General features: G+C 44.5%; 1 protein-coding gene across 1 annotated transcript in view; it reads right to left on the bottom strand.

Moving 5' to 3' along the window:
• Positions 1-27696, bottom strand: part of LOC106594585 (protein O-mannosyl-transferase TMTC2) — a 147047-nt gene that overhangs the window by 15711 nt on the left and 103640 nt on the right. Inside the window, exons 3-8 of the mRNA XM_045722250.2 lie at positions 12637-13507; positions 12214-12328; positions 11336-11421; positions 9097-9281; positions 8325-8403; positions 4770-4891 (exon numbers count right to left, since the gene is read on the bottom strand). Coding sequence (XP_045578206.1) covers positions 4770-4891; positions 8325-8403; positions 9097-9281; positions 11336-11421; positions 12214-12328; positions 12637-13507 — 1458 coding nt within the window. The remainder of the gene's footprint in view (positions 1-4769; positions 4892-8324; positions 8404-9096; positions 9282-11335; positions 11422-12213; positions 12329-12636; positions 13508-27696) is intronic.

Raw genomic sequence — 27696 nt, 5'->3', positions numbered from 1 at the left:
AACACATGTTGTCACGCACGTTTTTTCTCTCCCCAAAACACTGTGGGAGTGAATGAGAGAGGTGGATGGAAGGAGGCTGGGGGTCAGAGTGCACCTCAGAACAAACAGCCAAACCTGTAGGGGAGAAGTCTGGGAAGGAAATACTGGACCCAGCAGGCCTAGCTGGAGCGCTTCATAACACCACACACATTTAATAATGTCACACACACACCCCCCCCCCCCCCCCCCCCCCCATGGCTGTGACCTTGAGACAATCACACACCCAGCGGAGAGCCTGATAGTTTGAAAGGTCTGTTTTTTACAAGCTTGTACCCTAAGACAATAATTATTCCTCAATCCATTATCTCCTTGGTTGTCATATCAACAAAGTTTATAGTGGCAGAAGTTTGTCTCTCTGCTATTTTATCTCAAATATCAACAAAAAAAAATGCAATTAGTCTAACATAAAAAACCCATCTTGCATTTGCATACCATTATTCTACGTGTCTTTTTCCTTTAGGCCACCAAAGACAAAAGCATGAATTTACCCATCAAGGTTCAATAACAACTCCAACATGCAGCTCAGTCTTGATCTATCAACTCCCAGGCTTTCTACAATGATCACCACTCCTCTGGCCCAGACAGGGAAATCAATGGGATGAACTGGCCGGGCCCAAACTCACTCACTATTCATCAGCCCTCGGGCCTCGGTCTAATTATACCTAACCAGTGTGATTATTACCAAGATGAAAGTTTGCTTTGCTTCATCACGCTTTGTGTGAGCCAAAGCCTATTTCAGAATGTGTGGACAGTCAGGAAGGACACTGGAGGACAAAGAGTTAAATGAATGGATTAGAATAGAGGCAGGTTGTAGTTACATTGATGGTAATGGCAATGATGTTAGAGGTCATTTCCAGTACAGCTGTAGAATGTTTTTCTATCTGTTAACTAACTTCATGAATGGTCTTAAAAAGTATTAAAAGTGTTGTAGTCTAGTTGTTAACAATACCTACATTATGAACACCTGCTCTTTCCATGACATAGACTGACCAGGTGAATCCAGGTGAAAGCTATGATCCCGTATTGATGTCACTTGTTAAATCCACTTCAATCAGTGTAGATGAAGAGGAGGAGACAAGTTAAAGAAGGATTTTTAAGCCTTCTTTGTGGAATGCATCCCCGTGGAATGCTTTCGACATCTTCTAGAGTCCATGTCCCAATGAATTTAGGCTGTTCTGAGGGCAATAGGGGGTGCAGATAAATATTAGGAAAATGTTCTTAATGTTTGGTATACTCAGTGCATACAGGCCTCCCTGTGGCTCAGTTGGTAGAGCATGGTGTTTGCAATGGTGTTTGCAACGCCAGGGTTGTGGGTTCGATTCCCACGGGGGGCCAGTACGAGAAAAAAAAAATGTATGAAATGAATTGAAATGTATGCATTCACTACTGTAAGTCGCTCTGGATAAGAGCGTCTGTTAAATGACTAAAATGTAAAATGTACTTGGAGACAACACTGTAGGCTACTTGGAGAAACACTGTATAACTCAACAAGATCTAAATGCATATCAAAATAAATACGATCACGATCCAATGGTTGGTATGCAGATGCTGCATGTTTCACTGGTAAAACTTGAAGAATGATCGTTCACGATTGAATGTGGTGGTGTTTTTGTCTTACAGTAACGTTATACTATGCTGTTATATCCGGTTCTGTTATGTAGAATACTACATTTTGTGATCTTGCAGACATTGACTCAGCGTTGATCTAACGTTATTAAACAAGCACTATTCACCTGAGTATCCTGTCCTCTACGCATAAAGTAGAAATATACAAATGTGCAGAACATCATCCGCAGAAGCTTTGGGATCCTTAGTTGGCGACTAACATTCCCGAAAAAATCCAATCCGCAGCCACAGCCTGTATACACAGAATCTCACAACGCGGTCACCATGCAAACCATTCTAAGGCGTGGCATCATTCTGAAAACTCACACTGCCTACCTGCTCGACTAGTTTTGGCTTGGTGAGAGCGTGTGTGCCTGTGTGGTTTAAGCGAGCCGCATTTCGTTTAGAACTGAGAGAAGAAGTTAAGGGCTATTCTGAGGTAGTTCACAGGGAACAGGTAAGAGTTGGATAGTCACTTCCATCAAACAGCAGTGGTCTTGTATCCGTTGTGCTGTGGCTACTGTAATCAGCGGTTAACACTGAAGAGGCCTTTCTTAGAGGCAATCTGCGATTACTAAATCTATTTGGGGATTTTAAATTAAAGAATATAACTTCTGTATAAATGCCTCATGAGCTTAGTTCAACTGTCATACCCCATCAGAACCCAAAATATAAGCTTGTTTTACTCCAATGTTTGTAAACAGTGTAATTGTTAACAAACACTGTATAGCCTCAACACATGGTTAAAACTATCCTTTTGATATCATGGATGGCCAGTCCTTGCATCAACAGCTCTGTCTATGAATTTTAAAGTGGTTACAGCCACTCCCTTTACCAAAACAGTGGTGGGTCGACTGATGTGTTATTGTTTGAACCGCAGATTGCCCCTTTAAAGGGATAGCACACTCCCCATGTAAACTGGACCTACAGGACTTCCCACTCATCTCTGTAGATTGAGACAGACATTCGACAGTCATTCTCCTTCTAACAGGTTCACCATGGAGAGAAAACGCCTAATTGCTCTTTCCACTTGTTGCTTCCCCTGGCTTTGGTCTCTGCAGATCCGCCAACTCTCAACTCTATAAGTAACTTCAGGAACTTTGAATTTGGCCACAGCTTCCCATGCCATGGCCTGATGCTACTGCACCATTTTGCTAACAATGTCCTCGTTGGCAAAAACAACACCAACAGCAACAGCCTAATCACACCAGTCTTTGTGCCATCAAGGGGAGACTGGGGCTTCCCGTGGTACGATAACGCTAAACAGGTGCTTCCATCCCTGGAGGAACGGGCTTAATACACGGTAGGGAATCTCAACACACAGACAGTCTCCACGAGGGCTTGGCACCTACCTCCTTACGTCACTCAAAGCTATTACCTCATGCTCTGATCCGTAGAGAACAATAGGGACAGAATCATCCTCAAAATGCAGGGGAATGTGGTGGAGGCAGTCTTCATAACACAGCACTACCCACAAGACGACCCCCGCAGCAAGCAGTACGACCCTGAGAACACCTTCCTCCTAAGTGTCAACCTCCTGAGAGAAATCCAGAGCCTATCTAACAACTGGGGGGACAGTGTGTCTGTGTTTCTGTATGCTGCTGGCTACAATACACACTCCAGATCCTTCTCAGAGACATACTCCATGAGGGAATTCACTAACCAGATGTGTGGAGGTAAATGTGCAAATACTCAAAATACTCAGGTTGCTAACCACATGGAGTGCCTTGACATCAAGCTGGAGGTGAGATCAACTGAAAACTGGAACAACGGGTACGCCAGAATTAGATGTGCAAACGTCCCAAGGAGTCTGCTGGGTGTGGGGATGATGGTAGCCCTCTACGCGGACAATAAATGACCTCTGTTAGCCCCCTTGGTACATGCAGCTACGGAAGCTTCGACGCCAATGTAAACCTAAACCCCGGCCTGCAGGTCAGGCCCCTGATCAACTTGCACTCTGTCATCATGAGCGGCCCTAAGTATGATGACTCTGACCGGAAGATTCCTGTTAACATACCTCCATTTGACTCTGATGTCAGTCTGCAGCTCTACACTAAAGATGGCCACGCCTGCGCTCGCCTGTTCATCAACAAGACCTTCACTGATTGGAAGAACAAACTATTACACCTGGGTAGGATTCTACTCCTCTAACAAAATTGAACATACATTTTATTATGACACTTGGCAGTGGGCTGTTTTGTTCTCTAAACAGGTGGACAACGACACAGACCCAGATTATGGTATCTACACCTACAGGTCTGACATGTCCATCTCGCCCGGGGTCGAAGTTCGATTCTTCAATAAAATAACCTTTTATGAAAAGTATGTCCTCGAGGTACGCACTGCCCCATGGGAATCTTAAGGCTGTCCAACCATAATTTTCTCTCCGTTATCTCAACATTATATAATACAAGGATCATTCTCATAGAGGCAGAGATAGAAAAGGGTCAAGGTGCTATTAAACCGAACATTTCCAACGCTATGGGGGTCACACAAAGCATCTGGTTCCTCTCATTTGGATTGTAATCATATGGTTTCCATGGCAACATAACATTTCTGAATTCTACTTTGAAAGTATTCTGACGTAAGTAGGAACTAGCGTCAAATGCCTCAGACCCTGTAACCGGTCACATATATTTCAATGCATATCTGAAACGTGTCAAAACTGCACGATTCTGCACAGAATGACTGGCAGAAATTCATTCAAAGGAATGCAAATCTTATTTTCTACACATCAGTTCATACTCAATATTACCTGATGCTCTTCCTTGAGTTGTCCTGAACTTTCCACTTTGTTATGAAAATACAAATTATTACTCCTTTCCCATATTTAAGCTATTTTACATATTTTCTTATTAGCCTTATGAACATAGACATTTTGTTTGTATCTGTACTAGAATGGTAAAAAAAGACATCAAATGAAACAGAAATGTCTGTATTGGTTGATATTGCAAAGAAATATCAGATATCCCAGAATATCCACATCAGTGCATCTCTAGTTTCTGTGTTGTCTTTTGTCGTGTTCTGTTGTGAAAAATGTAATAAAAATGCACTTTTACGCAGCTGTAATCAATGAATGTGAGGAATTGTCTGGCCTTAAAGAAGTTGGTAGAGGAGGGACTTACAATGATAGACAGGAGTTTCCCGTAGGTCAGGTGTGCGGGGATGTGGTCTGGCTTGGCCCTGAGCGACTCTCTGTACCAGTGGCCCGCCTCCTCCAGCCTATTCAGCCTCATGTAGGCCTCTCCTGTTAGGGGTCAAAGGTCACAGGTCATGGGCGATACGGCCTCTCCTACTGTATGGGGAGGGGGGGGGGTCAACATTTTGAGGTCAGAGGAAAGGGGTCGTAGAGAGACCCATGACCTCAATGCTTTCTCTGACACTTTATACTAAGAGGAAGACTCGTATCAAAGATGTTGTAGTATGATGGGTTCTGTGACTTTCCTTTCTATCTATCTAGCGCATTGGTCACCAACCGGTCGATCGCGATCCAAGGTATTCCTAGTCGATCACCAAACATTTCTGTACAAAACCCAACGTTAAAGCCTTGTGTTCCTATTTTTTTTATTTGTTTTCACGCTGTTGGTGCACTTGATTCAGCAGTCCTAGCCTCGGGAAGGCAAAGTGTTCCCATTTTGAACCATTTCATGTGTGTGAATGTAGAACTCTGCCTACCCGGCAAGCCTAGAGAGCAAATCAAGTGCACCTATAGGCCTACTGTTGGCCAATCAAATACCTCAGAGGTGATACTGTGAGATTTCAAAACTTTTAAAACCATGACTAGAGAGAGAGCAAAGAGCTGCTGTTTTTATGAGTAAGTTCATGTTTGTTGTTACTCAGCACTGCCAACACTTTGTTCAACACTTTCATAAGCCATAAAATATGTTCTCCCTACTTCCACTCAGGCTAAAACCAGCACTGCAGCTGCAATTAATGAGTATAGCAATGTGTTTCTATGACTTTGCGTTGTTATTAGCTGCTTGTGTCTTTTTTAATATCGAGGTATATTTCACTTTCTCTGGTCATAGGAGTAACAACATGAATTGGTGCACGGGGCAAAAAATTATGCAGTGCGACTTAAGTTTCCCCATCAGCTGGAAGACTGTCCCCTTTTCTCAGAGGGAGGGAGAGCGGAGGGACAGTGAGTTGGGTGAGAGCAGACTCACCACTACCTTCCATGCAACCAAGAGAGTATTTACACAGCACAATGTAAAAACTGCTGGTTGCATGGAAGCTACCTCCCCGCTGCTCTCTCCCTGCCTGTGACTTCTGATATGTATGATGGCATGTTCCAGTGCTTCCCAGTGTCTGATGAATAGAGTTCTATAATAGATCTCCAACAGGTGCTGATACCAAGGCAGATGGAGCCCGACCCACTTCCAGCCCTCCATTCCTAAAAACACTCATCATTCCACCAATAAAAAATAAATACTCCTCCGTTAAATTAAACCCCTGACCCCAATTTCAGTTGGAACGTGACCAGTTTCTCTCGGAGAACGTCTCTGTTCTCAAAGCCGTGAGAATCCCAGATCTGATCCCAGCGCAGCGGCGCCGATCCCCGGGGCCCAGATGACAGCCCCCCTCTCACCTGAACAAACACTCTCCCTCTTCTCAGGCCCCCACCACGCGTCATCCCAAGAATGTTGCCGACACGGCACAGCAATCTCAACCATGCAATCAGGAAGGGCTTCTAATAATGTAATTAGTGATAGAATAACACAACATGGGACATGACTTATTATAGCCAGCTTAGTTTGAATTCCCTTTGAATCCTGATACACATCTACATTAGGATTGCCTGCATATTTTGGAGCTGTGGTGTTGGAATGGAATTAAACCGATGTTATCTGCTTAAAGCACATCAAATAGCTTCATTTCATGGAGATAATACGGGGAAATCTCTTTTTTGGGGGGGAAACTGAAGACCATAAGCAGGTTGTTCTACTACCACCAGAATGAGTCATTCTAAACACATCTTCCTCAATTACATGAATCAAAGATGAGGAGAATTATCGTATGTGATAGGTGGGAATTAAGAAGGATATTTGGATGATTTAAAGTCGTCTCCCTGTGCCAAGTCTTCCCCGTCACGCGGTGAAGCTGTTGCCACTACCAAGTCAAAAGCCTGACATGGCTCCAGATATAGACAGTCAAACTAAATCTACCTCAGCGCAGAAATTAGTTTGCTTCCCCATGAACAGAATACCAGAGATACCTGTCAACTCCATTTCAATTCCTGACTGTCAGCCCTGCAGAACACTGTGCTAGACAGGGATCTAGGGTAGAGTGATCTAGGGTAGAGTGATGGTAGAGTGGAGAGTTTATCCAGGGTAGAGTGATGGTAGAGTGGAGAGTGATCTAGGGTAGAGTGATGGTAGAGTGGAAAGTGATCCAGGGTAGAGTGATGGTAGAGTGGAGAGTGATCTAGAGTAGAGTGATGGTAGAGTGGAGAGTGATCTAGGGTAAAGTGATGGTAGAGAGGAGAGTGATCTAGGGTAGAGTGATGGTAGAGAGGAGAGTGATCTAGGGTAGAGTGATAGAGAGGAGAGAGGAGAGCGATCTAGGGTAGAGTGATGGTAGAGTGGAGAGCGATCCAGGGTAGAGTGATGGTAGAGTGGAGAGCGATCCAGGGTAGAGTGATGGTAGAGAGGAGAGCGATCTAAGGTAGAGTGATGGTAGAGTGGAGAGTGATCTAGGGTCGAGTGATGGTAGAGAGGAGAGTGATCCAGGGTAGAGTGATGGTAGAGTGGAGAGCGATCCAGGGTAGAGTGATGGTAGAGTGGAGAGCGATCCAGGGTAGAGTGATGGTAGAGTGGAGAGCGATCTAGGGTAGAGTGATGGTAGAGTGGAGAGCGATCTAGGATAGAGTGAAGGTAGAGTGGAGAGCGATCCAGGGTAGAGTGATGGTAGAGAGGAGAGTGATCCAGGGTACAGTGAAGGTAGAGTGGAGAGTGATCTAGGGTAGTGTGATGGTAGAGTGGAGAGTGATCCAGGGTAGAGTGAAGGTAGAGTGGAGAGCGATCTAGGATAGAGTGATGGTAGAGTGGAGAGTGATCCAGGGTAGAGTGAAGGTAGAGTGGAGAGCGATCTAGGGTAGAGTGATGGTAGAGTGGAGAGTGATCCAGTGTAGAGTGATGGTAGAATGGAGAGTGATTTGGGTAGAGTGATATGGTGAGCTGGGGTCGGAAACAGAAACAGTCTCCAGGACATGGGTTGGTCCTGGCCTTGGGCTGGGAAACACTTTCACTGGAAACTTTCATTTTCAGCCCATGGTTGAGCTCGGTCTGTGCTTGAACATGTCAATATTTAGAAAATGCTCACATTTACTCCTTCGTTCCATTTCACCAGATTCTAGGATGTTAACAATACATGATGATATATGACCCTCAAACTAAACCTGGGACCTCAGAGCCAGTTCCACTGCATTTTTTCATTGTTCCCTTCTAATCAGGGACTGATTTAAACATGGGACACCAGATGTGTGCAATTCATTTTCAGGAAAGACAGAAAATCAGCAGGCTCTGGACCTCGTAGGGTAAGAGTCGAGTAACCCTGATGTATGAGAATGTATGAACTGTGTTTGTTTTGTAAAGTGCCGTGTTTATTGAACTTGGTGAGTAGAGATGGGGGAAGAATCCCCCCAAAATATTAGTGAAAAAATAAATCCTGCTATTACTCACCCATCATGTTGTAGAGACTCTGAGGTGCAAACTGCTTCGGCATTTTCTGCACCGCTTCTCTATAGACAGACAGAGCCTCCTGTCATAGAGGGGCAGGGCAGTTAGTCACAGTGTGTTTCATCAGTGTGTCACCATCCACCAAGCCTCTTCCTCACTGTCTAATGGAAAGGGCTTCAGGAAGATGAGTCTTTAGTCGGCTCTGTCATTTTGTCATAGATGAAGAGTTAGTTCATTTGAGCAGTGGCTGAGCTCATATAAAGCCAAGGCCAGAGGCTTAAGAAAGTTTTCAGACAGCTAGTTTTCAGGAAACTCAAGAGCTTAAGTACACTATCACAGTATGCTATCAAACTACATTTGCTGTATACATCTTATCCATTGTATTTATACGTTTCTACCGTGGCTCCACTGTACTGTAGTGTAGTGCACCTCCATACATTATATTTCTATGTTTCTGCCATGGCTCCACTGTACTGTGATGTAGTGCACCTCCATACATTCTATCCATTGGATTTCTATGTTTCTGCCATGGCTCCACTGTACTGTGGTAAGTGCACCGCTGTCCATTGGATTTCTATGTTTTTGCCATGGCTCCACTGTACAGTAGTGTAGTGCACCTCTATACATGCTATTCATTTTATTTCTACATCTCGGCCATTGCTCTGGTTCTAATGTACTGTTTTGAAGTGTACTTTTATAGATTCTATCCATTGCATTTCTACGCCGCAGCCACTGCCCTGTCTCCACTGTTGTGTAGAGTACTGTAGTATCATACCTCCTGCAGGCCCTGCTCGTGGAGCAGCTTGCCCAAGTTGTACAGGCAGCTGGTGACGGAGCTCTTGTGGGCATGGGGGTCCTTCAGGTTCTCGTCTGGGATCTCAGCGCAGGTTACAAAGGTCCTCTTGGCCTCCTCCAGAGCACCCTGGTTCATCAGGATGATGCCCGTGTTCAAGTAGGCCGCTGTGGGGTGACGAGAGAGCGCAGAGGAGGAGGAACAGAAGGAGAAGAAGGGGTGGAGGAGGGGGAACAGAGGGAGAAGAAGGGGTGGAGGAGGGGGAACAGAGGGAGAAGAAGGGGTGGAGGAGGGGGAACAGAGGGAGAAGACGGGGTGGAGGAGGAGGAACAGAGGGAGAAGACGGGGTGGAGGAGGGGGAACAGAGGGAGAAGAAGGGGTGGAGGAGGGGGAACAGAGGGAGAAGACGGGTGGAGGAGGGGGAACAGAGGGAGAAGAAGGGGTGGAGGAGGGGGAACAGAGGGAGAAGAAGGGGTGGAGGAGGGGGAACAGAGGGAGAAGACGGGGTGGAGGAGGAGGAACAGAGGGAGAAGAAGGGGTGGAGGAGGGGGAACAGAGGGAGAAGACGGGGTGGAGGAGGGGGAACAGAGGGAGAAGAAGGGGTGGAGGAGGGGGAACAGAGGGAGAAGACGGGGTGGAGGAGGGGGAACAGAGGGAGAAGAAGGGGTGGAGGAGGGGGAACAGAGGGAGAAGAAGGGGTGGAGGAGGGGGAACAGAGGGAGAAGAAGGGGTGGAGGAGGGGGAACAGAGGGAGAAGAAGGGGTGGAGGAGGGGGAACAGAGGGAGAAGAAGGGGTGGAGGAGGGGGAACAGAGGGAGAAGAAGGGGTGGAGGAGGGGGAACAGAGGGAGAAGAAGGGGTGGAGGAGGGGGAACAGAGGGAGAAGAAGGGGTGGAGGAGGGGGAACAGAGGGAGAAGAAGGGGTGGAGGAGGGGGAACAGAGGGAGAAGAAGGGGTGGAGGAGGGGGAACAGAGGGAGAAGACGGGGTGGAGGAGGAGGAACAGAGGGAGAAGAAGGGGTGGAGGAGGGGGAACAGAGGGAGAAGACGGGGTGGAGGAGGAGGAACAGAGGGAGAAGACGGGGTGGAGGAGGGGGAACAGAGGGAGAAGAAGGGGTGGAGGAGGGGGAACAGAGGGAGAAGACGGGGTGGAGGAGGAGGAAAGGGAGGACAGAGGAAGAGGAATGAGGGAGAGAGAAGGCAGAGGATGAGAAATGGGGAAGAGGGGGCAGAGGTGGAGGATTAGAGCAGGAAGAGAGGGGGGTAGAAATGGAGAAACAGAGGGGATAGATAGAAACAGGGAAAAGGTTTAGGGGCAAGAAAACGAATCACATATTGTCACATGCGTTGAATACAACAGGTGTAGACTTTACAGTGAAATGCTTACTTACTGTCACGTTGGTATAAAGGGTTTGGAGACAGGCGCTGGAATGTGTAAGGGGGTTTTATTTCCCAAATTACAGCGTGCCGTGTAAAGGCACAGGGACGAAGATCAAACAAACACGTATACAAAACACAGGGTAGAAACCCAAACAAAAGAGTGAGGAGTACCTCGAATAAATACACAATCGCACAATGATACCACACGGGACGAGATCCGTAATCATCTGTGCAATACACGCGGCACGAAAGCAAAAACAACACAGCGCAGGTACTCACACGACCAACGGACATTGGAACAATAATCGTCAAGACAATGGTGAACAAAGGGCACACGTATACAATTACTAATCAATGGGAATAAGGACCAGGTGTGAGTAATGACAGTTCCGGAGGGATCCGTGACAGTTTGTGTGTGAATCCAGAGAGGTTGAAAGAGAGGTTGATGAGAAAAACTGAGGAATTAACAAGTAACTCATGCAACCCAAATCCCACTTTTCCCATCCTCTGCTAGAGTCTGATACAGTGAAATATGTCTACACACTACATACGTGAGCAGTCAAGAGTGAGATTGACTTCCATTAGACTGTCGGCTGAAACGGTCCGATAGACCTCTGAAATGGGCCAGACAGACGCATGACAACTAATTCAGCATTAACACTGGGCCGTGATGAAAACCTGAATGTAACATTCAATTCGTCTAATTGAATTAAACAAAGCCAGAGACAACCCATTAGGTAGGGCCCGTATCAGCTCCTTTCATCTCCACCGGCCGGCCCCGATCGCAATCACTTCAGCCAAGCAATACGCCATTTTAGGAAATGGCCTCTTAGCAATACTTACACGCCAGAGTTGGCCTGCTCCCAATGGCCAGCTTATAGTAATGCAGTGCCTCTGAGGACCTGTGGTTCTCTTGAAGCAGCAAACCCCTGGTGGAAAGAAGACAGGTCCAGAATTATGGTAGAATGAAGCAGAGGAAAGAGAGGTCTACAGGGCAATCAGGGAAACCATGTGGCAACTCTGACTGTTTGGGTTTTAAATCTAATTGCAGCATGACATTAGACAGTGTTTAGTGACACTCGGTTTATTCGGTTTATTTGTTAACCATCCGTAATCTCAGAAAGACACCTTCATTAAAGGTGTGTCATGTAAACACAGAAATGTGTTTGTTGACAAAGGTGACTTCCTGTTTCTTGACAGGGGGACAGGGAGTAGAGAGAGGGGAAGAAAAACACTGTCAGGTGAGCGGGAAATGTGGGCCGGTTATGAGGCTTGGCACCTTTGACATTCAGAGGGTTAATGTGGGTATTAGAACTGCCTTCATGTTTTCCCAGAGCCCCGTAAATCATAATTAATGAAATCACTGTCAAGGGGAACAGGATCCCATCTGGGGATAAAACAACCACTTTCCTCTCTCTCTCTAGCGCCCTCCCTCCCTCCCTCCCTCCCTCCCTCCCTCCCTCCCTCCCTCCCTCCCTCCCTCCCTCCCTCCCTCCCTCCCCACCTTTCTCTCTGTTTCGACACTGCCCACTACTTCTCTTCATGACTTTCCTCTCTTTCTCGTTGCCTCTCTCTCACTCTCTCTCTGCCCCTAGCCTCTCCCTCTATCCCCTGTTATTCTCCCTGTCTGTCTAAGCAGTATTGATGGATGGTAGCTTTCATGGCCCTTCATCCTTGTTGAGGTAGTGGAGAGATGCAGAGATGACACGTCTCACACTCACAGATTATACAACATGTCAGCCATGTTTCCCCGGTAATACAGGGCATTCCGGTACGCCCTCTCCGCCTCTGCCATCTTGCCCTGGTTCTTCAGGACATTTCCCAGGTTGCCCCATGCTAACAAAGAGAGACAGGTGTCTGTCACGTAAATACAGGTATTGTGTAATGGAAAGATCTTGAGTTTTGCATTTATGAGGAAATTACGAATAATTTATTACATATACTTTATTCTTTATGGGCCAGTTTCTCAGGCATAGATTAAGCCTAGTCCTGGACATAGAATAATATAGAACTGAAAAATGTTCTAATCTACATGAGAGTGATGTAATTCTCAGGCCTAACTTTATCACAGTGGGGCTAAAGTACCAAACCAAAGGCCCATATTCCAGAATGTGTTGGCTAGTCAACAGTCTCCTCCACACTACCTTTAGCGGGGTTAACACTGATCCCTGACTTGTAGAGCATCTCCTCGTTGCTCCAGTCCCTGTTCCTCAGCACCGTCTTGATGCCGTACAGCAGCACCAGGCCCGCGCACAGACCGAGCAGCACGACCCTGGGGCCCCTGGTTCTCAGCCTGACGTACAGGGCACGGGTCCCCACCGCCACCAGCAAACAGAAGCCCATGCTGGGTATGTACAGCAGCCGCTCGGCCACCACGAAGCCCACATAGAAGAACAGGTTTGTGGCCGGGAGGAAGGGCAGCGAGAGTAGGCCCAGGGAGAAGACCACCACGTTCTCCGTGGAGGGGAGGGTGGCTAGGGAGGTCTGAGGGGAACATTGGTAGGTTTTGGTGAACCCATTCCCATTGAGGGTGGTTTTCCCATTGGTCTTTGGAGAGCCCTGCTCTGAGTTTATGTTGTGGTTGCCGTCTGGAGGATGGTAGCTGTGCCCATTGGTGAGGGCCTTCCTGTTCGCCAAGTGAGCTTTCCCATTGGTCTCCTTGGCCTTGGAGTCGGGGCTGCTACGGAGGCCATACCAGGCCAGGAGAGTAAATCCAGCATAGAAGGCCACGGTGTGAAGGTTCCTCCAATCAGCAAAGGTCTTGATTAGCGGTAGAGCGTCCATGGACCAATCGAAGCTGAGCTGGACAGGGCATAAGAGGAGCCAGGCGTTGGCGGCGGGCAGGTAGAGGAAGGTCAGAGTTCGAGTGAGAAGGTGCGGCGAGTCGGCCGCCGGGTTGTCTGAGTTGGAGAAGTTGGGGGGCTTGTTACCCATCCAGTAGAGACGAGCAGCCAGGAGAAGCACGCCCCAGGAGACCAACACACTCACACTCAGCAGTACAGTGGTGTTCCTCTTCTGCAGGAGAGAGAAAACATTATAGGAATGTTATGGGAACTACCCTGGGACTTCTGTGAAACATTCAGGGAACTTTTAGAAAACTTTAGCATTCTGAAAACGTTCCTGCTCGCATTCTGGGAATGCATTGGTAACTAGAAATAGTTTATTGGGCTGAAACTATGTCAAATTTATTAGACAAAGTAGTAGATATTTTCTTTAACACAGAAGCATTTAGTTTTGGTTTATTTGGTGTGTATTCATATACATCAGTGCGAAATTTAGAATTTTTATTTAAATCTCGACCATGTGAAAGGTCGATGACCTCTATGATTTCACATCACGAGGAATTTCGAGAATAGAACTGTTTAGAAATGAGGAATGAAATGGAAGGAATGTTTTTGCAAAAGCTGCCCAGGGCACAAGCCGTGTTCATGCGCAATTGACACAGCCAAGCGCTCTGTGTATTATTGGCAAGTCCTCTGTAAAAAGTATCTACAACGGCCAGAAATAATATGGCTCTGTTGCTACACAAACACAGAAAGCATTTTTTGAGAAATTAAGCATTGATAGCACTGAGAGACTAAATGGGGGATAACACTTCACATTCATCAGAAAACATACTTGTGGGAATCTTTGAATCAAATGACCCTCCATGTTGGTGTCACCTCTATTCATATGTTTCAGTTTGATTTAATAGAATAATGCCCTAAAGGAAAAGGATTCTTCTCATTTGACTGTGGGATGAGAAATACTGGTAGGCTAGGCCAATTAGAGGTGAACATATGCTATTACTGCCCAATAAAGTAGCTGTGAAACTCAATGTAAAATGTACGCTAAGCTCATACCTACATCAATTACAGTTACGCCTATGTACATTAAAATATACATTTCAATGAATTCCCTTTCATTTAACCAGGCTTTTCCTGGTTAACTAAAGGTTAAATAAAAATGAACAAGCTAAGAAAACCACTCCCTCATCATTCCCCACACACTCCTTTAGATCAATTGACCTCTAACATTCTGGAGCACTTGGTGCCGGTGGAGTTTAACAGTTTCCTTTGCCCCAATAAAGACATGTCAAATAAACAGAGCATCTACTATACGTGACCAATAGACCACGACACTGGGCCCTACTACCAACTGCATACGATGACATCACGGCGGCACTGTGCTTCTCTCATTCTTATTCCGTTCATCCATCTTCCTGCAAAGCAATGCCTCTAAATTTGATATAGAACAGATCCGTCCATGTATTGTAGCATGGTGTCTTGTATGCCCAAATAGGCTATGTGTTTAGACTAGCTAAGTCCCTTGAGTGCAATTTGACTGCACAACTCAGGCCTAGGGTGAGTTCCGAAATGGCACCCTAATCCATACATTGTGTAGGGAAAAGGGTGCCATGTCAGATGCTGCCCTAGTGTATGCTGGGAGAAGTAGAGTGGGGAGGGCCTGATTCAGATTGTTGGCCCATTTCAGATAGAGTGGAGAGTGACTTTTAATCAGCTCAGAGCTCAATGTGTCGGTATGTAGATTCTGTTTAAAGCTATAAGAGGATTAATGCCATGGCATGATCAGCGTCAGGGTCCTTATTAAACACCTTCCACTGGCCTGTCACCACGTTCAGCTTTCAGCTCCATCAGGGACATTACTGTAGTTAGACCAGGACTAGTAACTTCAAAACTTCATTACAACGCCAAATGTTACTAACCCATCCCCCCATGAACTTCTCAGAGGAAAATGGACTTTAAGAGAGATTGTTTGCTATTTTTAAAGTTCCTAATGGTTTTATGAATACATATCTGGCATAGGAATTAAGACCTTTTTTGGCATGTTAGGCTCATAAAAATCTGGGAATTGTATTTTTTGATGAATAGATTAGAGCACTACTCGAATCAAAAAAGGCTGAAACAGAAAGCAGCCAGGGGACAACTGTACGATAAGTAGAGAACAGCTCAAATATTATTTCACTTTGTTTTACAGGGTCACACTCCTGGGCCCATATTCAGAGTAGGAGTGCTGATCAGTTTAGTCTTTTACATCATAATGAATACGCTTATATGGACACGGAGGAACCTGATCCTAGATCAGCACTCTGACTCATACCTTGTGAATACGGGCCCTGTCCTCTGGACAGGTCAGCAAAACTTTAAAGTCTAGAGTTACCGTTGCTATGGTTACCGAAGGTTGTCCAGTCACATCCTTGACCCCCCCCCCCCGATTCTGGCTAATTAAGTCACATCTGTCTAGACTTAGGGGTCACCGCAGTCCGGAAGAAAGAGGCTGCAGCTGTGAAAGGAATGTATTGACACATATACCAGTTGAACAGAACATATTGCTCTCTCTCAGGAGAAAGTTGGGGAAACACTTTACTTCAAGCCTGTAGGTGTAACGCATTATGACGCAGTTTAAATGCATTATAACACTTGTCATAAGCATGTATGGCCCCCTTATGATGTATTGTGATCTCATAATCCAGTTTATCATAATCCGTTGGTCTGATGGTCTAAAGAAGAAATGTAATTCATTTGGATGAATCTGTATGGAGGCTTTTTAAAATATAATATATAAGTTAAAATATAGGCTTCCTACTGTCCAGACAGAGACCAGGGAGTTCTCTCTTCTCCCTACTGTACAGTACAGACAGAGACCAGGGAGTTCTCTCTTCTCCCTACTGTACAGTACAGACAGAGACCAGGGAGTTCTCTCTTCTCCCTGCTGTACAGTACAGACAGAGACCAGGGAGTTCTCTCTTCTCCCTACTGTACAGTACAGACAGAGACCAGGGAGTTCTCTCTTCTCCCTGCTGTACAGTACAGACAGAGACCAGGGAGTTCTCTCTTCTCCCTACTGTACAGTACAGACAGAGACCAGGGAGTTCTCTCTTCTCCCTACTGTACAGTACAGACAGAGAGTGTGGCTTCCATCCACACACCAGCCTCCAGTGAACTCTGGCTGAACCTGTGGGGGTGGCATGAGAGCTGTGTGTGTGTGTGTGTGTGTGTGTGTGTGTGTGTGTGTGTGTGTGTGTGTGTGTGTGTGTGTGTGTGTGTGTGTGTGTGTGTGTGTGTGTGTGTGTGTGTGTGTGTGTGTTTGTGTGTGTGTGTGTGTGTGTGTGTGTAAGTGTTTTCATCACAATCTCACCAGGCCTTTGAACATTTCAGGCTGTTTCGCAATTACAGACCTAATTTACTCCCTACTTTAAATGAGGTTACAAAGTCAATATAAAATCATCTCAGAGCACCGCAGAGATCAGTAGACTGAGTAAGTGTTATCCCCAGCATGACACAGGCAGCCAGGCAGCTGCACAGCCGAGGTCTCTAGTTCTCATCCTCTTTTCACACTCCTAAACCGGACCGAGTCATGCCGAGCCGAGCCATGCCAAGCTGAGCTGTACTGCACTGGCCTGGTCACGCATCTACCATAGTTACGGTTGTCACGCTGCAAAGATCAATGTGAACAGAAAGGATCAGAGCCAGCACAGTATGGCTCTGGTTGGCACGGCAGTATGAAAATGGTTAGTCTCATTGCCAAAGAATGATATTGTACAGTTTAAACCTGATGGATTATTCCTCAAACAATGTCATTGTGCTCCTAACTGTAAACAGAGAAAATCCTCTTTAAAAGTGTCAGTAGCCTACAGTTCAGCTGGAAGTAATGTACATTCAGTATATCAAATCAAATATATTCATAAGCACATAAACATAGCCCCAGTTAACTCTCAACAGAGATCTCAGAGAGAAACTATTTTCAAATAGTCCTGCTCAGCGAAGGTTATGACCATACTAGTGCGTACGAGTTTTTGAAACCTGCATCTCCAATTACCCTTAAATTAGGACTAAGGAGTTTATTAGGATTGACTTGTCCTGGACAATAGACATGCTTCATTTGTTGGACCTTCACTTCAGAATTGAGAGTGTGAGACAATTTCATCTCTCTAAGGAGGAGAAGATTTCCTTTGAGATGAGGTACATGTGACTGTGAGATAAACCAATTACAGAAAATCTGTGTTTTCAGTCTTCTCTTTCTGTGGAAAGATATCAAATATGACCAGGGAGATTTGAAGATTTTTGGGCTGAAGGGAGTAAGAAAACCAGAGGGAAGATTTGGATATTGATTTCTTAACCAGAAAGCAGACACACAAAGGAAGAGGCTATGTATTTTTACACAGAGGAGATGAGGTTATTGATGGGATCGTCTTGTTCTTCTTGTCTGGGGAAAATGCGGTATGAAAAAATTCAATCTGGCTCCATTTCGCCTTCCAGTAGGTTTCCTCTCCCAATTCCCAATCTTGCCTTAATTTACTTGAAGATCAATCTCGGACTCAAAAGGCCAAAGCCGCGGTCTGTCGACGTTGATGGCGATTCCTCAATCAGGGTAAATTGAGACAAAATGGTCGCTCAATTTTCCTTAAATTCTGAGTGAGAGTCTGAAACTCACCCGCTTACTTTTCTGCACTTTTTTCTAATACGAACTTCAACCTTTCTCTGTGTATCATTCTATTTCACAACTCATCTGGCTATTCTGTGAAAAATGACTTTGCAAAAATAACTTTACAAATAACATTTGACATAATTTTTTGTGGATTGATTTGATGTGATTGGATTCTAGAGGCACAGTCAAAGTCACCCAGGGCAATGCTAGGATCATTGATGATTTATCTGTTTGAGTTAGTTACTTTATTTCCAGCGTCAGAGCAGCTCTCTCATTGGAGCTCATAAGATCTGTGGCTGGTTAAAAGAGCTGGAATAATCCCCTGCAGCATGTCAAAGCTGCAGTCCCACTCGGGCCAAGGCTTTCATCTAAACCCTGCGCTCTCCACAGATCTCACACACTGTGGATTATTACTGCTCTCTTCACTACCATAAGACCTCTCTGATTTCCATCCGCATGGGCACTGTCCCTCCCTCTCCCTCTGTCCCGCTCTCTCTCCCTCCCTCCCCCTCTGTCCCTCTCTCTCTCCGTCTCCCTCTCCCTCTGTCCCTCTCTCTCTCCGTCTCTCTCTCCCTCTCTCTCTTTTAAAACGACATGAAGACCAGCCCATTCTTATCTCTGCATTGTGTTTGTCATTCATCATTAGCCATGTTCAAACATTGTCCTCTGCTGCGTGTGGTCCTCTATTACCCATTGTACTGTTATTAGTGTCTGTTGGCGCTGTTCAAGACGTGTTTGAAGACACAGCGGGATTAGGTTGACATTAGTGGACTCTCTCATAAAGCTGCCTGTGGACTGACAGAAAGCAGCAGGGGGAAAGAGCCTACGGACTTCCTCTATAAAGTTACGTCCCGTTTACACTCCTCATCCTCATAAATCCTCCTGGTATATGGGCCTTGGTTGGGCCGTCTTGGACCATACTCTTTTAGTTAGAATTAAAACAGTAACATTGGGTATGATAGCCAGGCCACTGTTGCACTCCTATCCCTAGCCTGATCCTTACAATGCTTGGCATCGCAGCGCTGCCACCATATGTCCCCTCTGGGTGTAGGATGAATGCCCCTAGTTTCCCCACTACTCAGAGGCTGTTAAGATGGCGCCGAAGAGGATGGCTGACGTTTTACATGCCTGCAACCAATTGTGCTATTTAAAAAAAAAAAAATTGCGTTGTTTGTAACTTATTTTTTTAACTTATTTTGTACATAATGTTGCTGTTTCCGTCTCTTATGACCGAAAATAACTTCTGGACACCAGAACTGGGATTACTCACCACGAACTGGAAGAAGCTTTTTCCTTTAACGAGTCCGACGAGAAAGATATATTGCTCTCCCGGGAAAAGGCCCAGATCCCCGTCATTTGCGTGAAGAAAATAGAGGATGCAGATCGGGCTGCATTATGAGAATCCGTTAGCGAGCGAGTAAACTCCCACTGCCATCAATTCTACTTTCTAACTTGCAATCATTGGAAAATTAAATTCGATGACCTATGATTACGATTATCCTACCAACGGGACATTAAGAACTGTAATACCTTATGTTTCACGAGTCGTGGCTGAACGACGACACGGATAAAATAGAGCTGGAGGGATTTTAAATGCACCAGGAGAACAGAGAAGCTAAATCTGGTAAGACGAGTTGTGGGGGTATGTCTTCTTGTCAATAACAGCTAGTGCGCAATGTCTAATATTAAAGAAGTCTCGAGGTATTACTCACCTGAGGTAGAGTACCTTATGATAAGCTGTAGACCACACTATCTACCAAGAGAGTTCTCATCTATATTATTCATAGCCGTCTATTTACCACTACAGACCGATGCTGGCACTAAGACCAAACTCAACCAACTCCATAAGGACATAAGCAAACTAGAAAATGCTCACCCAGAAGCGGCGCTCCTAGTGGCCGGGGACTTTAATGCATGGAAACTTAAATCAGTTTAATCAAATTTTTACCAGCATGTCACATTTGCAACCAGGAGAGGAAAAAAAACTCTAGACCACCTTTACTCCAAGCTTACAAGCAAAAACTAAAGCAGAAAGTACCAGTGACTCGCTCAATACGGAAGTGGTCAGATGACGTGGACGCTATGCTACAGGACTGTTTTGCTAAGCACAGACTGGAATATGTTCACAGACTCATCCAATGGCATTCATCCAATGCATCGACGACTTCGTCTCCACAGTGACCGTACGTACAGTTGATGTCGGAAATGTACATACACCTTAGCCAAATACATTTAAACTCAGGTTTTCACAATTCCTGACATTTGATCCTAGTAAAAAGACCTTGTCTTAGGTCAGTTAGGATCACCACTTTATTTTAATAATGTGAAATGTCAGAATAATTGTAGAGAGAATGATTTATTTCAGTCTTTATTTCTTTCATCACATTCCAAGTGGGTCGGAAGTTACATACACTCAATTAGAATTTGGTAGCATTGCCTTTAAATTGTTTAACTTTGGTCAAACATTTCAGGTAGCCTTCCACAAGCTTCCCACAATAAGTTGGGTGAATGTTGGCCCATTCCTCCTGACAGAGCTGGTGTAACGGAGTCAGTTTTGTAGGCCTCCTTGCTCGCACACGCTTTTTCAGTTTTGCCCACAAATTTTCTATAGGATTGAGGTCAGTGCTTTGTGATGGCCACTCTAATACCTTGACTTTGTTGTCCTTAAGCCATTTTGCCACAACTTTGGAAGTATGCTTGGGGTCATTGTCCATTTGGAAGACCCATTTGCGACCAAGCTTTAACTTCCTGACTGATGTCTTGAGATGTTGCTTCAATATATCCACATAATGGTCCTTCGTCATGATGCCATCTATTTTGTGAAGTGCACCAGTCCCTCCTGCAGCAAAGCACCCCCACAACATGATGCTGCCACCCCCATGCTTCACGGTTGGGATTGTTTTCTTCGACTTGCAAGCGTCCCCTTTTTCCTCCAAACATAACGATGGTCATTATGGCCAAACAGTTCTATTTTTGTTTCATCAGACCAGAGGACATTTCTCCAAAAAGTGTGATCGTTGTCCCCATGTGCAGTTGCAAACCGTAGTCTGGCTTTTTTTAATGGTGGTTTTGGAGCAGTGGCTTCTTCCTTGCTGAGCGGCCTTTCAGGTTATGTCGATATAGGACTCGTTTTACTGTGGATATAGATACTTTTGTACCGGTTTCCTCCAGCATCTTCACAAGGTCCCTTGCTGTTGTTCTGGGATTGATTTGCACTTTTCGCACCAAAGTAAGTTCATCTCTAGGAGACAGAATGCATCTCCTTCCTGAGCGGTATGACGGCTGCGTGGTCCCATGGTGTTTATACTTGCGTACTCTTGTTTGTACAGATGAATGTGGTACCTTCAGGCATTTGGAAATTGCTCCCAAGGATGAACCAGACTTTTGGAGATCTACATTTTTTTCTGAGGCACTGCCTCTTTGCTTGACATCATGGGAAAATCAAAAGAAAATCAGCCAAGACCTCCACAAGTCTGGACGCAATCTCAATCGCACTCCACACTGCCCTTTCCCACCTGGACAAAAGGAACACCTGTGTGAGAATGCTGTTCATTGACTACAGCTCAGTGTTCAACACCACAGTACCCACGAAGCTCATCACTAAGCTATGGACCCTGGGACTAAACACCTCCCTCTGCAACTGGATCCTGGACTTCCTGACGGGCCGCCCCCAGGTGGTAAGGGTAGGCAACAACACGTCTGCCACCCTGATCCTCAACACTGGGGCCCCTCTTGTACTCCCTGTTCACCCACAACTGCGTGGCCAAACACGACTCCAACACCATCATTAAGTTTGTTACATTGAGACAGCCTACAGCGAGGAGGTCAGAGAATTGGCAGTGTGGTGCCAGGACAGCAACCTCTCCCTCAATGTGAGCAAGACAAAGGAGCTAATTGTGGACTACAGGACAGGCCCCCAATAACATCAACGGGGCTGTAGTGGATGGGGCTGTAGTGGACGGGGCTGTAGTGGACAGGGCTGTAGTGTCCACATCACTAACGATCTATCATGGTCCAAACACACCAAGACAGTGGTGAAGAGGGGACAACAAAACCTTTTCCCCCTCAGGAGCCTGAAAAGATTTGGCATGGGTCATCCGATCCTCAATAAGTTCTACAGCTGCACCATCGAGAGCATCCTGACTGGTTGCATCACCGCCTGGTTGGCAACTGCTCGGCATCTGACCGTAAGGCGCTACAGAGGGTAGTGCGTACTGCCCAGTGCATCACTGGGGCCAAGCTTCCTGCCATCCAGGACCTATATAATAGGTGATGTACAAATGACCTCTAACCTGTACCCCTGCACACTGACTCGGTACCGGTACCCCCTGTATATAGCCTCGTTATTGATATGTTATTGTGTTACTTTTGATTATTTTCTACTTTAGTTTATTTGGTCAATATTTTCTTAACTCTTCTTTAACTGCACTGTTGGTTAAGGGCTTGTAAGTAAGCATTTCACGGTAAGGTCTACACTTGTTATATTCGGCGCATGTGACAAATAAAGTTTGATTTGAACGGGATCTTAAGCACTTAATTCATAACATATTCTACGAATTATAATTCGTAACATATCATATGGAATGGATGACGTTCTACACAATTGTGCACAATTTTTAGGGGACTTACTTTCAAAGCTACTGGCAGAAATGATACAAAACTTTTGTAGCATCACTTTAAGGTAAGGATTGGGGGAGAAAGCTGATCCTAGATCTGTACCGAGGGGAAACTTCACCCCGGAGTATCACCTCTGTGTGGATGCAGTCCATTGGCCAGTGTTTTTGATGGAACTCTGATGTCATCAACCAGGGACATCCAGGCCGTTTACACTTCTCTTAACACTCTTAACACGCATTTTTGTCCTGACTAGGTACATTCCCCCAGTTAATCAGACAGGACTAGGGTCCAGCCTTCAGTGGCTGACTTTGATGAAGGGACCTTATTACTGAATACCACTCGATATAAAGGCTGAAGTGGCGCTAGCACAGGGACCCATAATGGGACAGGTCATAGGTTCACATCCCCCACTGGGATGGATGAACCACTGGACCACCCTGCTTCTCTCTGGGATTGCTGCCTATAGAGCAATAGAGAGAATGAACCAGTGTTGTCAGGCAACTAAAGGGAAGCCAAACATTATCCATCACTTTACTTCAGATATGACATATTGTTAGACCTACTAGCCAACAGATAGATTGTTACATTACATTAACTGATCACACACTGCTCTTTCATGCACATTGTTCTAGTTGTAGAAACAAGTAGCCTTCCCCACTTCCGTAGACATGCCACTAAATACAGAACGTGTGAGACTCCTCAGCTCTGGCACAAACAAACACATACAATCTTACCACAGACAAAAAAAGAGCGAGAAAGAGAGAAAGAGTGAGTGAGAGGGAATTACCACCGCAGGCATCATTTCACAGCTGAACGCCTCTGTGGAGGATAATTGCCACGGCATTCATCAAGCGGTCGTCAACCGCCGACGCACTAATCTGCAGCCCGGGCCTCATTGAGACAAACGAGGGAATCTACTGTTTCTGTCACACTTTAATTACATGCCAAGAAAGGGAACTTCCAATCATATGCAGCGTCCTTCGCCCCATGCATCCTCTTAAGTAGAGCCCAGAGTTTCTCCTGACCACATGACCTAACGAGGAAATGATAAAAACTCTGGACCCTAATTACAGTATTATAGGGAACCTAGTTACAGTATTATAGAGACCCTAGTTACAGTATTATAGGGACCCTAGTTACAGTATTATAGAGACCCTAGTTACAGTATTATAGGGACCCTAGTTACAGTATTATAGAGAGCCTAGTTACAGTATTATAGAGAGCCTAGTTACAGTATTATAGAGAGCCTAGTTACAGTATTATAGAGACCCTAGTTACAGTATTATAGAGAGCCTAGTTACAGTATTATAGAGACCCTAGTTACAGTATTATAGAGACCCTAGTTACAGTATTATAGAGAGCCTAGTTACAGTATTATAGGGAACCTAGTTACAGTATTATAGAGACCCTAGTTACAGTATTATAGAGACCCTAGTTACAGTCTTATAGGGACGCTAGTTACAGTATTATAGGGACCCTAGTTACAGTATTATAGGGACCCTAGTTACAGTATTATAGAGACCCTAGTTACAGTATTATAGAGACCCTAGTTACAGTATTATAGAGACCCTAGTTACAGTATTATAGGGAACCTAGTTACAGTATTATAGAGACCCTAGTTACAGTATTATAGAGAGCCTAGTTACAGTATTATAGGGACCCTAGTTACAGTATTATAAGGACCCTAGTTACAGTATTATAGAGAGTCTAGTTACAGTATTATAGAGACCCTAGTTACAGTATTATAGAGAGCCTAGTTACAGTATTATAGGGACCCTAGTTACAGTATTATAGGGACCCTAGTTACAGTATTATAGAGACCCTAGTTACAGTATTATAGAGACCCTAGTTACAGTATTATAGGGAACCTAGTTACAGTATTATAGAGACCCTAGTTACAGTATTATAGAGAGCCTAGTTACAGTATTATAGGGACCCTAGTTACAGTATTATAAGGACCCTAGTTACAGTATTATAGAGAGTCTAGTTACAGTATTATAGAGACCCTAGTTACAGTATTATAAGGACCCTAGTTACAGTATTATAAGGACCCTAGTTACAGTATTATAGAGAGTCTAGTTACAGTATTATAGAGACCCTAGTTACAGTATTATAGAGAGCCTAGTTACAGTATTATAGAGACCCTAGTTACAGTATTATAGAGACCCTAGTTACAGTATTATAGAGAGCCTAGTTACAGTATTATAGGGACGCTAGTTACAGTATTATAGAGAGCCTAGTTACAGTATTATAGAGAGCCTAGTTACAGTATTATAGAGACCCTAGTTACAGTATTATAGAGAGCCTAGTTACAGTATTATAGGGACGCTAGTTACAGTATTATAGAGAGCCTAGTTACAGTATTATAGAGAGCCTAGTTACAGTATTATAGAGACCCTAGTTACAGTATTATAGGGACCCTAGTTACAGTATTATAGAGAGCCTAGTTACAGTATTATAGAGACCCTAGTTACAGTATTATAGGGACCCTAGTTACAGTATTATAGAGAGCCTAGTTACAGTATTATAGAGACCCTAGTTACAGTATTATAGGGACCCTAGTTACAGTATTATAGAGAGCCTAGTTACAGTATTATAGAGAGCCTAGTTACAGTATTATAGAGACCCTAGTTACAGTATTATAGAGACCCTAGTTACAGTATTATAGAGACCCTAGTTACAGTATTATAGAGACCCTAGTTACAGTATTATAGGGAACCTAGTTACAGTATTATAGAGACCCTAGTTACAGTATTATAGAGAGCCTAGTTACAGTATTATAGGGACCCTAGTTACAGTATTATAAGGACCCTAGTTACAGTATTATAGAGAGTCTAGTTACAGTATTATAGAGACCCTAGTTACAGTATTATAGAGAGCCTAGTTACAGTATTATAGGGACCCTAGTTACAGTATTATAGGGACCCTAGTTACAGTATTATAGAGACCCTAGTTACAGTATTATAGAGAGCCTAGTTACAGTATTATAGGGACCCTAGTTACAGTATTATAAGGACCCTAGTTACAGTATTATAGAGAGTCTAGTTACAGTATTATAGAGACCCTAGTTACAGTATTATAAGGACCCTAGTTACAGTATTATAAGGACCCTAGTTACAGTATTATAGAGAGTCTAGTTACAGTATTATAGAGACCCTAGTTACAGTATTATAGAGAGCCTAGTTACAGTATTATAGAGACCCTAGTTACAGTATTATAGAGACCCTAGTTACAGTATTATAGAGAGCCTAGTTACAGTATTATAGGGACGCTAGTTACAGTATTATAGAGAGCCTAGTTACAGTATTATAGAGAGCCTAGTTACAGTATTATAGAGACCCTAGTTACAGTATTATAGAGAGCCTAGTTACAGTATTATAGGGACGCTAGTTACAGTATTATAGAGAGCCTAGTTACAGTATTATAGAGAGCCTAGTTACAGTATTATAGAGACCCTAGTTACAGTATTATAGGGACCCTAGTTACAGTATTATAGAGAGCCTAGTTACAGTATTATAGAGACCCTAGTTACAGTATTATAGGGACCCTAGTTACAGTATTATAGAGAGCCTAGTTACAGTATTATAGAGACCCTAGTTACAGTATTATAGGGACCCTAGTTACAGTATTATAGAGAGCCTAGTTACAGTATTATAGAGAGCCTAGTTACAGTATTATAGAGACCCTAGTTACAGTATTATAGAGACCCTAGTTACAGTATTATAGAGAGCCTAGTTACAGTATTATAGGGACCCTAGTTACAGTATTATAGGGACCCTAGTTACAGTATTATAGGGACCCTAGTTACAGTATTATAGAGAGCCTAGTTACAGTATTATAGAGACCCTAGTTACAGTATTATAGAGACCCTAGTTACAGTATTATAGAGAGCCTAGTTACAGTATTATAGGGACCCTAGTTACAGTATTATAGGGACCCTAGTTACAGTATTATAGAGAGCCTAGTTACAGTATTATAGGGACCCTAGTTACAGTATTATAGAGAGCCTAGTTACAGTATTATAGAGAGCCTAGTTACAGTATTATAGAGAGCCTAGTTACAGTATTATAGAGACCCTAGTTACAGTATTATAGAGAGCCTAGTTACAGTATTATAGAGACCCTAGTTACAGTATTATAAGGACCCTAGTTACAACATTATAGGATATAACTACAGGCTATGACTAGGGACAAGAGTGTTCCTGGTCAGGTGACGTGGTCAGAAAGAACTAAGCCCTAGGCTTAAGCACAACTAAAATATAGCCACTCTGAAGCTTTGATAAAGGGCTCGGAAGCAGTTGACACTGTTATTGATTCTGTGCATGGTGAAGAGCTTATTCCTGAATTACCTATCTACCAGTCATTCTTTCACACCTTCATTTCACACACCTTTATTTTGATTTGCTTCCTGTGCTCATCCATCATTCTCTGCTGATTGTTTGTTTTTGACAGGTGGAACGGAACGGGAAAAAGAAGGAGGTAATACAGAAGCTATATGGCTCTGCCACTTTGACTGAAACACACACTCCAACCTCTGCTCCACAGACTGTTGTTTCCTGGACATGTGTGCCTGCGTGTGTGTGTGCGTGGACATGTGTGTGTGTGTGTGTGTGTGTGTGTGTGTGTGTGTGTGTGTGTGTGTGTGTGTGTGTGTGTGTGTGTGTGTGTGTGTGTGTGTGTGTGTGTGTACGGGATGCTAGTGTCAGGGCCACTGATTTGTTAATGTCTCTCTCTCTCTCTCTCTCTCTCTCTCTCTCTCTCTCTCTCTCTCTCTCTGTGTCTCTCTCTCTCTCAGTGTGTCTCTCTCTCTCTCTGTGTGTCTCTCGCTATCTCTCTCTCGCTATCTCGCTATCTCTCGCTCTCTCTCTCTCTCTCGCTATCTCTCTCTCTCGCTATATCTCTCTCTCTCTCTCTCTCTCTGTCCCCAAGGCCCCTCTACCTCTTTCATTTCAGTCTGATTACAGAACTAATAGGATGAGAAATGGAGCGCCGGTAGAACCGTTCACAAGCCTCACTCCTGAGAGTCACTAATAAGTCAGCTAATAAGAAAGGATGGGTAGAGTAAATAACACAAACAGTTCAAATTGTCAGGAAATATTTAGAATTAGCTAAGCAAATGCTAACATGCGCAAAGATAGAATTGGAATTCAGTGCCAAACT

The sequence above is a fragment of the Salmo salar genome, chromosome 07, assembly GCF_965601325.2.
Source record: "Salmo salar chromosome 07, fSalSal1, whole genome shotgun sequence".
NCBI classification, from domain to species: domain Eukaryota; kingdom Metazoa; phylum Chordata; class Actinopteri; order Salmoniformes; family Salmonidae; genus Salmo; species Salmo salar.
This window is presented reverse-complemented; position numbering and strand designations above follow the sequence as displayed.